This window comes from Paramisgurnus dabryanus, chromosome 21, assembly GCF_030506205.2.
Source record: "Paramisgurnus dabryanus chromosome 21, PD_genome_1.1, whole genome shotgun sequence".
NCBI lineage: Eukaryota > Metazoa > Chordata > Actinopteri > Cypriniformes > Cobitidae > Paramisgurnus > Paramisgurnus dabryanus.
The window spans coordinates 25088401-25099454 of NC_133357.1; the positions used below are offsets into that span (position 1 = coordinate 25088401).

Genomic DNA, 11054 nt, shown 5'->3' on the forward strand with positions numbered 1-11054 from the left:
ACCAAAACACATAGCTTGGCCTTCCCTGGGATTCATGAAGTCCTAACCAATGAATGAGCCAGATAACCGGGCCTTAATAGAGACAGACGATTCTGATTGGATTAGATGTTTTCATGACATGAACCTGACAGTAAGCTTTACGTTAGAACATAGATGAGAGAAAATATATTACATGTATTGTATTAAATTGAATTAAATAGAAATTTAAAAATTTAAAAACATATTTTTATTGAATACTATATTATTTATTTGTATTATTATTATAAAAAAATCTTTTTATAAATTTTTTTAGGCCTTCTCTGAAGGCGTAGAAGGCCCTGAAGGTTCCCCACTGCTTAACAGTATCGATCCATTAACATGTTTTAAAGAAAAGCAAGGCAGACTACACAATACATGTCACAAACGGATTAAACATCTTTACCTTTTTAAAAACTGTGAACTTATCCTAAGTTTAAGATGGTATTTACAACAGTTTCTTTATATGAACATTTGAATACTTCTCGAGTACTTTTCTTTTGTATTGACAATACAAAATATTCCTAATTATTTTCTTATATTTGATGTTTAAAAAAATCACAGCTAAGAAGAATTTTCCCCCTAAAAACATTTTATGAATCCAGCCCCAAGTCTAGGAACAAATAAGCCTTTGGAATATCGATGGCATCTTCAGATGTCCTCCAAAAGTCTTTTTTGACATTTAACTATAATTTTGAATGCAAACATTTGACCCTAACAACGAAATGTTAAACCTCTTTTACCTAGATGTTTGTTTTCTCCTTTTGTTATCAATTTTGATTGTGTTTTAGTCTTTCCAACAGTTTCAAATACTACTTTACATTTTTTCATTCATTCATTCATTCATTCTTTCAGAGGGTGAAGATGAGACAGAAGATGGAGGAGGTACTTGCTGTTGTTAAGTTATGTTTAATTGTAATGTTTAGTCTTAGATTGATTTATGGTTTTTGAGGAATAGTTTAACGCCTGTGGAAACTTGTATTATGACACAAACACACACCCTTCTGAATAATTCCTTCTTTCTAAGCATGAGATCATTCAGAGTCCCATTATAATAAAGTTCAATGAATCAACTGACTGATATTATATTGCTATGGTTGACTGATTCACCCCTTACAAAATATATCATTATTTTTTATGTATTGATTGATTGCCATTGGCAAAACCAGTTTGTGTAACCATGTTTTTTTTGGTTGGGTTTTGACTGTCAAATTCACAATAGATGTAAAAATGACAATATAAAAGTGAAAACTCCAAAAGTCTTTCATCTATGTTATGGTTAACTTTGTTTGTTTGTTTGACTCTTTAGAGGAGGCTAAACGTAAAGTCGTAAAGTAAGTTGATTTTGTTTTTTGGAGTCCAAGAATAATAATTCAATGTATTTTTTTATAGAACAATGTAAGTAAATTATGTTTTTGTTTTTTTTAGACCTTTTGTGTTGCCAAACTTGGTGCCCCCAAAGATTCCAGATGGAGAAAAAGTTGATTTTGATGTGAGTAGCTCCCATGACTCAATCATATTTAAATCAACAGGTATGGTTGGCTTGAATTGACATTCAATTTAGCTTTAAGAGAGAACTTTCTTTTCTGTGTTTATGTATTTACTGTATTGTTATATTTGTACAGCACAATCTGTTACAATTTACATACCGGAGACTATATTTCCTATTGAAAGAGGAACTCTGAATCCATAATATTCTAATTTTCTATATCAATAATGTATGTTTTATCTATTTTAAGGCACTTTAGATCATGCAGTATTGTGCAAACATCTTGAATGGTCGCTGCACATGGTTCCTAACAAACATATTTGAGCCTTGCCATGTGCTACACATAGGGGATAGTGGGGCACAACCTAACACTTTTTGGTTTTGGCTCAATCATTCAAAAAATATTTGAGTTTGATTCATTATATTTTTACACAAGCAACACACACATCTCTGCTACAAATGAACATTTGAAGTTTGTTTCTAGTACTTACCATTCTTGGACAATTACACCAAACATGACAGAAGTGCAAGCGTTACAACTTACCCCATAGGTGGGGTTCATTGTAACAGGCAGGGGGTTAGTTGTAACACTTGCTAAAAATAAGGTTTGCAGGCAAATATTTCAATATTATTTTGTCTACAGGTATCCACACTGTATTCATTCATCCAGCCCTTTTTTAACAATAGTTAAATTATAAATGGATACAAATGTCTAAATATGTGAGAAAAAGCAGCACAATTATGACATTTATTTTTATATGTGACCCAGTCTGTAATAACACAGGATTTTTGATAAGACAGGCACATTTATTTTGTTGGCAGCCAGCAATCATTCATGTTTAGCCTATTTAAAACAACGGCAAGAATTACGCTAACATTAGCGGTTTTCATATCGTAAGTGCTGAGGGGTTAGTTGTAACACAGCGTTACAATTAACCCCACAGGGTCAAAATATTTTCATGCCCACCAAAAATGTTGCTGCAGACATATTTCAAAACGATGCTATGTTTTAGTCAACAAGACACTGATTAATATGACATAGCATTGGATTTGTTATCTTACACACCCAACTTAGAAACCGAAAAAAAAAACATATGATGAAAAAATGTACTTACGTGCCACCAAAACACTCGTTCATAAATAACTCTCTGGAAAAACATGATACATTTCCAATAATTTGCGGGAGATCGTCTTTTGGCAGCGTGAAAAAATACCAGAAATAGAAAACGCTCAACCTTGTGCAACAATGTAAACAGTCCGTGTTACGACTAACCCCCCGTGTTGTTACCCGTGAGTTGAAAATAACTTGGCACGTTTTAAAGTGTAACTTCTGACACAATAGATGCTACACTATGGGAAATTGTTGCATACATGATCTGAAATGTTTCCTCCCCTATAAGGATATCCACCGTAAGCGCATGGAGAAGGACCTGAATGAGCTCCAGACACTCATAGAAGTTCACTTTGAAAGCCGTAAGAAGGAAGAAGAAGAACTTATCAGCCTTAAAGAAAGAATTGTGAGTGAGCATAGCGTCCTAAAAACTTTAAAGCTACTAATTTTGCAAAACTACTATTTGTTTGGCTTTTCTTATTATTAAAGGGCCAATATTATACAATTTTTTACAAGTTGTAATACAAGTCTCAGGTTTGCCTATGAGTTTGTGAAGTTTTAGCTAAACATACCACACAGATCATTTGTTAAAGCGTGTTCAAAATCCCCCTATTTGGGTGGGACCAAAAAAAGCGCTGTTTTATGTCTGTACCTTTAAATGCAAATGAACTACTGCTTTGGGTTAAAAATAGATCTGATAATAGTATCTTTAGCTGCATTAGCACTAAAATATGCTAACAAACACATTTAGAAAAACTTTTGGGTAAAATGAAGCAGTCAGTCAGTGGCTGTGGGTGGGGCTTTGTTTGTGTGACATCACATTCACAAGAGAATCAAAACAGCATGTCTAATAAGACTGCTCTGGTTTAATGCCAATTAAAAAGGGAGGAGTGGGTGGATTTTTTCTTTGTAGCGTTGTTGTGTTCAACACACATTTATGTCTAAACACCTTGCAAAAGTGGATTTTGTATAATATGGGCCCTTTAAGCTATTTTCTTAAACCGAAGACATGTAAAACGTGACAACACAGGTCTTAACATCCCTGTTCAAAACTTTATTTGTGAATTTAAGTCACATCAATCAACTTTTACTTTTTTTAAACGAATATTGTAATCTATCTCTGTTTTATGCATCTAACTAATTTCCCAGGAGAAACGGCGTTCCGAGCGGGCAGAGCAGCAGAGGATCCGGAGCGAGCGTGAGAAGGAACGTCAGAAGCGTTTGGAGGTGAGTGAAGGGCTGTCGCATGCCCTCTCATTACCTGCCATCTGATACTGAGGAGGGTAAACCAGAATAAGCTGGCTTTTCACATGTTTAGGACGAAAGAGCTCGGAAGGAGGAAGAGGAGGCCAAAAAGAGGGCGGAGGATGATGCCAAAAAAAAGAAGACGCTCACCAGTTTGCACTTTGGTGGCTACATGCAAAAGGTCAGAGTTGTGGTAAAACATCATGGCTACAGTAATGGCAGAGATTTAGTCCCAGTTTAAGATTGTGCTGTATTATATATCCACTGTGATCACACACCATTGGAATGTGGACTCCATAGTCTGTTGGATTTTTTTTAATGATTGTGCTTTAACACTTTTTAGTTGTTGCCTGTCTGAATTCAGCACATTACGATTGACTCCTACGAGATCATACTGGAAAACCAGTCATTTATTTTATAAATAAATTTAGCATAATGTTTTAAAATCACAAACATGCATAAATATCATGATGATGAATGTTTAAAAACTCTTTTGAACACCTTCTCTGTGGTATAAAAGCCACATTCAACATTCACGGGTGACGTTGCTTTGCAGACGGACCGGCGTTGTGGAAAGAAACAGACCGAGAGAGAGAAGAAAAAGAAGATTCTTGGTGATCGTCACAAACCTCTGGACATTAGCAATGCCACTGAATCTGTTCTCAGGTTGGTCCTGCCAAAGTTGACTGCTATAAATTTAAAGGGATAGTTCAACCAAAAATGAAAATCCTGTCTTTTACTAACCCTCATTATGTTTTAAACCTGTATGAGTTTCTTGATTCTGTTGAACACAAAATATATTTTAACTCATTCCTCGCCAGCCTTTTTTTTAAAGCAACACTATGTAGTTTTTTTACCTTTAAATAATGTCTCTAAAATTATTTCAGTGATAGAACAACTTTAAACTGAACAAATTGTACTGTTGCTGCAACCTGAGCAGCCTCCTAGCTGCTACAAGCACACTCTGAAAGTGGCGGTGGAGGGTAGGAAACACAGCCCCGCCCCTCCCCCTGCCTGCAGAAGAGTGTCTGATACCAGGCACTGTTGCGCTTTTCAACCACATGGGGGAGCTGTGAGTCATTTTTACATGGAAACTACATAGTGTTGCTTTAAAGTTGCCTGACAGCATTTTTTGTGATTTTCACAAAAGTTTCACAAAATGCCTTTCAGGAATATTTTAATTGAAAAAAGTATAAACATACAAATATATCAAATGAAAGAACAGACCCTCGGTTTTCAGACAAACAATAAACAAACAAACAAAATGGAAAAAGTTTAATCAAAGGGACATTCCACTTTTTTTTGAAAATATGCTCATTTCCAACTTCCCTAGAGAGACTTTTCTATAGATACATTGTGTACTAAGACCGACAGAAAATTAAAAGTTGTGATTTTCTAGGCAGATATGGCTAGGAACTAAACTCTCAAACTGGCGTAATAATCAAGGACTTTGCGGATGTAACATGGCTGCAGCTGGCGTAGTGATATTACACACTGCCCGAAAATAGTCCCCTTGGTTACTTTCAATGGAAAATCGCCTAGAAAATCGCAACTTTTAATTTTCTGTCGGTCTTAGTACACGATGTAACTACAGAAGAGTCAAGTTTTAAATAGGACAAATATCAAAACTCTTTGGTAATTTTTTAGCGCGATGCTAATGGTCTAATCAGATTCAATTGATTATGCTAAGCTATGCTAAAAGTGCGCCAGATCCAGAGATCAGCTGAATGGATTTCAAAACGGGAAGAATCAAATGTTTAACTCTTGGGGAACTGGAAAATTAGCATATTGTTAGCAGGTTGTTATCGCAAAAAAATAAGCCTCCACAGTGTGATCACGACCCAACTCGAAGCGGAGGATCTTGTTTCACACTAAAGGGGCTTATTTTGCAATATTAACCTCCGCTTAGTGTGTGCATTATTTTCGAATAATTCAACGGCTTGCCGTCAATCATTTCTTACATAACAAACCTTGGAATGTTGTGACTGGCCAATCAAAATCAAGCATTTTAGTATGCTGTGTATTAAGTATAGATAAAGGCTGCACTGTAAAAAATACTTTCTGCCTTAAAAATTTTTGTTAAATCAACTTGGATTTACAAGTCATTTCAACTTACTATTATTTATCGTGACTGGAGATGAGTTGTTATAACTACAGGTGAGTTGTTATAACTTATAAAATTAAGTTGACTTTTCTCAACTATATTTTATAAGTTGTGACAACTCATCTCTGTTGACATGACTTGTAAATCTAAGTTGATTTAACAAACATTTTTAAGGCAGCAAAGTATTTTTTACAGTGTGTGTATTAAAATTGTTGCACATTTTTAAATAACAGTAAACCCAGCGGGTCTGAGTTATACAGCAGATCGTGATCGCTTTTGCATCCGTTTCCTATATTATTATTATTATTTTTTCTTTTTGAATAACATTAGTTTAGACTGTTTTGTGTTTTATATTATTAAATAAACAATTGCATTACATTATTTGCTCAAAATGTCTGCCTGAATAGTGTAATATGTAAAATAAATACAATTAATTCTGGCAGTTAAATAGAAAATTATCCCAATACATGTAATCATTGCAAAATTATACCAAAATGTATTATTTCCTAATGACCAAATGCGAACATTTTACCTGCTGCCGGTAGTGGGCAGATTTGGACAAATGACTTAATGGTCGTATGGGTTGGAGCAGGGATGGAGGGGTTGAAGGATATGTTGAAATGATGTTGTGATCTAAAACGGAATAAAAATTTACGGATTTTTTTTTTTACGGAAATAAAAATAAGGATTTACAGAAATGTACTAAATGTGGCGTTTTATCAAGTAGCTTTTTGGGGTCTCACCCAAATCATATTGAGGGAATACACATCTATTCTGGGCTCTTATTAACTGCTTTATCTTTATTTTTCAGAAATGTTGGGTTGAAAAGAGCCCGTTGGGTTGTGATTTAACTTATGCTGGGTTGTTTCAACCCAAAATGCTGGTTTGTTTTAACCCATTGTTGGGTCGAATATAAACATTTTCTGGGTTAATTTAACCCAACAGTTGGGCTTGTCCCTTTTTTAAGCATTTTTAGAGTGCATAAACATTATAGTTTTCAATTACTTTTGTATTTGCATTCTGTACAAACAACCAGATGTATGGAGACCTGATAATAAATAACCATTTCTTTCTTTGTTTATCTTTAGGGAAAAAGTCACAGAACTCTGGACTTGGATGCGTGAACTAGAAGCAGAGAAATTTGAGTTAGAGTATGAGTTTAACAAACAGAAATATGAGGTAGGTGATTCACTCATATAGGATTTCTACGAACGGCCACATAGTTCACATGACATGACGTCAAAATCGACCATATCTACTTTTTCCAGCCCATTCTCATGATTTGTGTATAAATTGCACACAATGCAAAAAAATCGTGCAAATTACAATTTTGCGTGCACGCCAGTCCTTCCCGTTCAACTTTGGCACGACTTTTCACATTGCGTGCTATTCATACGCACTTTATGAAAATGGGCTGACTTTTTCCTAAAACAAAGGAAATACTTTTAGCCTGCAGTCTTTTTTCATAATGTAAGAACTTGGACAACCACATCAGATTTAGCTGAGGTCATCTATCAGGTCATGCAAGCAAGCTATTGGTTATCATATTAACTAGTAGCTATTTAACATAAATACGAAATGATACAAATGCGAAATAATGCATTTTATGTGACAAAAAATGTATCTGTCCTACACAAGTTTATATCCTGTTTCACCTGGAAAAATGACTTTTGAATTAGTGTAGGTATTACAATGACTCACAAGAAAAGCATTCATCTCCGCTCAAATCCCTTCCTGGTCTATTTCTGTAGAAGTTAATAGAAAGTAAACATAAGTAACTTAAGGTCATGGTGCCATTCTCCTGCTTTCAGTGAGATGTTAGAGTATGTACAGTATTGTAAATACAGTAATAAAATAATTATGGTTGTCTCTACAGATCAACGTCCTGAGGAACAGAGTCAGTGACCACCAGAAAACGTAAGTGTATATTAAACATGCACCATTATCTATCTTTTAAATTAAAAGAGTTCCCAAACTGCCAAACGCCAAGCTTACTACTTCTTATGCAAATCTTGTAATAAATAAACATTGTTGAACTGGTTCTCAAGCTATCGTTTTGGTTTTAATACATGCCTGCACTGCTCTCCCAGGCTTGCTATGTTTTTTATCGAAAACTCTGCTACGTTTCCTCGAGGGAATTCACATTCAAACCAATCTCTGACTCATCGGTTTCTGCCTCAGGCATGGAACACAGACACAGAAATGTTTGTGAACACCCATCAGATCAGCGATCTGGCTGGCGGGGACATTGTTAAACCTGCTTTTTGGCGGAAAACTAATGCGAGAGCCAAAACTAAAAGACCTGGGGGAAGAATGAGGTTTTTTGGTTGCGATGTGGTGAATAACAAAGTGAGGACTTTCGGTCCATATCCATGACTTTTAACCAAACCTCTGGATAACAAGTCAACAGAAATACAATCTCAGTTTCAAAATCAAATTAGCTGCCTAATTATACAACATTTGAAAACATCACAGACACAACGGCTGTCAGGAGAATATTACCTGGATGCCTTTTAAAACACCTCAGTGTGCGAATTTGAACGATGTGACTCCACCGTACGAGCGAATGACGGTGGTATTGGCAACCTAGAAACCAACAGTAAATAAAACAAGGCACGCTTAGAAAATGGAAACAGGACTGCATTTAGTTCCGATTTGGCAAGTTATAAATTGCAGCTTATATGAATGCTGTGCACAGAAGAAGAAATGCAGAATTTTTGTTGCAGGCACTAGCAGCAAGGGCATTGCGGCAACGTCAAGTACAAAATATAGGAAAATTAACGTCAGCTAATACAGCTAGACGATCAGTCCCGTGAGTTTAATTTTTGCTAGGTTAGAATTTATTTGGCAAATGCGTTTCCATCTCCCAGTATTCTTATTTACTCTTTTTCAAAAACCACCTCAGGTGAGCGTAAAAACTTCAAAAATGCGCATTAAATCAGTGGAAACCCAGCTAATGGTGTCATGTGGTAGCAATGCAAATTTACATGAATTAGCCACCTTGTAAAATAGTAAAAAAAATGCCTAGGGACCTTGTGTTGACCGAATTACTGTACGAGGCAAAGGATAAAGCAATCCCACAATGCACTGCACCAAGCTCAGTGCACATTTCACTTAAGATGAAGTAAAAAAAAATGTTAAAGAAACAGTATGTAAGATTTTTTGCATTAAAATATATATATAAAAACATCTCTAGCACAGCGTTATATATTTTGTTCACATGTGTTCTCTTACATTATTTCAAAAGTTTTTAAAGGAAAATGCCCACATTTTGGGAATTTAGCTTATTCACCGTATCCCCCAGAGTTAGACGAGTCCATACATACCTTTCTCATCTCTGTGCGTGCTGTAACTCTGTCTGACACAGCCCCCGCTAGCTTAGCTTAGCACAAAGACTGGAAGTGAATGGCTCCAGCTAGCATACTGCTACCTATAAGTGAAAAAAAAACGTGTACATTTTCCTATTTATGTGTTGTGATTTGTATAGTCTCAGCTTGTACAAATAACAAGGTCATATGAGACACAGCCATCTTATAACCATATATATATATACAGGGAACTATATTCTCAGAAGGCGAAGCACTGCTACTTGGGTGGAGTTACTAGTTCCCAGTATATTGTTAAAAAATGACCGTGTCTCATTTGACCTTGTTATTTATACATGCTGTGACTATACAAATCACAACGTGATACAATGTTCGCGTTATTTTGTCATTTATTGGGAGCAGGATGCTAGCTGGAGCCATTCACTTCCATTCTTTGTGCTAAGCTAAGCTAGCGGGGGCTGCGTCAGACAGAGTTACAGAACACACAGAGATGAGAAAGGTATGTATGGACTTATCTAACTCTGGGGAAACGGTGAATAAACTAAATTCCCAAAATGTCGGCATGTTCCTTTAACAATGAATTTGCAGAATTAGGGGCGGTTTACATTTCACATCTAAAACCGTGCAGAAAGTGTACCTTAAGGAGCAATTTTGTACCAGTTAAATTTTAGGGGTACAAAACAGTTAACTGTACCTTTAAAGGTACAAAATAGATCCTTAAGGAACAGTTATGTATCCCAAAAGGTACAACATTGTATTATTTTTATATACCTTTAAAGGTACAAAACCTTTTTTTCTGACAGTGTAGGATTGTTTATACATGGCGTCATCTCCGGGTTATCCTTGGTTTCTGCTTTTGTTGGCATAGAAACCATTCATGGTATAAGTGGAATAATTGACTCTGGTCCTGTGAATGATTTGAAAATAACTACACTTTACATCGTGCCATATTACCACCTTGGATATGCATTATTTTCGTATAATTCAACGGCCCGTTGTCAATTATTCCTTACGCAATACACCCAACGATGTGCGCAGTGCCGCATGCTAGCAAGTCAATTTGCTAATGCTTCAATGAAGCCACACTGTTAGTTTACAATATAATGTAACGATTATAAAACTTTATTGAATTACTTCATCCATTAACATGATTTAATATCAACAGTGAAGGTGAATGACTCTCATTGTTCTTTCACAGAGACATCAAGCTACACCGTTATAGTTGTTTAGAAACTACTAGTGGCAAGAATTTCATATCTTGCCTTTAAGTCTGGCTGTTTTCAAACATTGATATGACATCTCATTTATTATTTGTTTTTATTTCTACAGGTCAAAAAGAACCAAGAGAGGCCTAAGGAAGTGAATCTGTACTGAACAGCTGAACTCCTCACAGAGAGCCCAAGACGACCTGCATATACTTTACCCAAAATAATTAATGTTAAATTGAATATTGTCATTTTAAATAAAAAAAATTATGTTAAAATAATTGTCTGTCCAGGACACACATATATTTACAATACACGCACAGAAAATAATAAATGAGAAATTAAACCAGCAATACTTTTGTCTGATATATTTTACCTTTGTAAAACATTGTTTATTCAGCCTGATAGCACGAGAATTTCTACGTATTTTACGAGATGGCTAATTTGTATGAATTCGTATCATAAAAAAACAATATCAAAACCCCACCCCTAACCCCAACTTCAAAGGGGCAAAAGCAAACATACAAAAATGTACGAATATGGTCGTATGAATTAACCA

At 35.5% G+C, this 11054-nt stretch overlaps 1 protein-coding gene across 1 annotated transcript; it reads left to right on the forward strand.

Annotated features, from left to right (window-relative positions):
- The first annotated feature begins 879 nt into the window (after window positions 1-879).
- On the forward strand, window positions 880-10823 carry tnnt2a (troponin T type 2a (cardiac)). The gene is made up of 10 exons (XM_065282316.2): window positions 880-900; window positions 1325-1349; window positions 1444-1507; window positions 2905-3021; window positions 3765-3842; window positions 3934-4041; window positions 4417-4526; window positions 7053-7143; window positions 7841-7881; window positions 10620-10823. Exons 4-10 carry the CDS (start codon window positions 2923-2925, stop codon window positions 10651-10653), a joined length of 561 nt encoding a protein of 186 aa, XP_065138388.2. The 5' UTR covers window positions 880-900; window positions 1325-1349; window positions 1444-1507; window positions 2905-2922; the 3' UTR covers window positions 10654-10823.
- The last annotated feature ends 231 nt before the right edge of the window (window positions 10824-11054 follow it).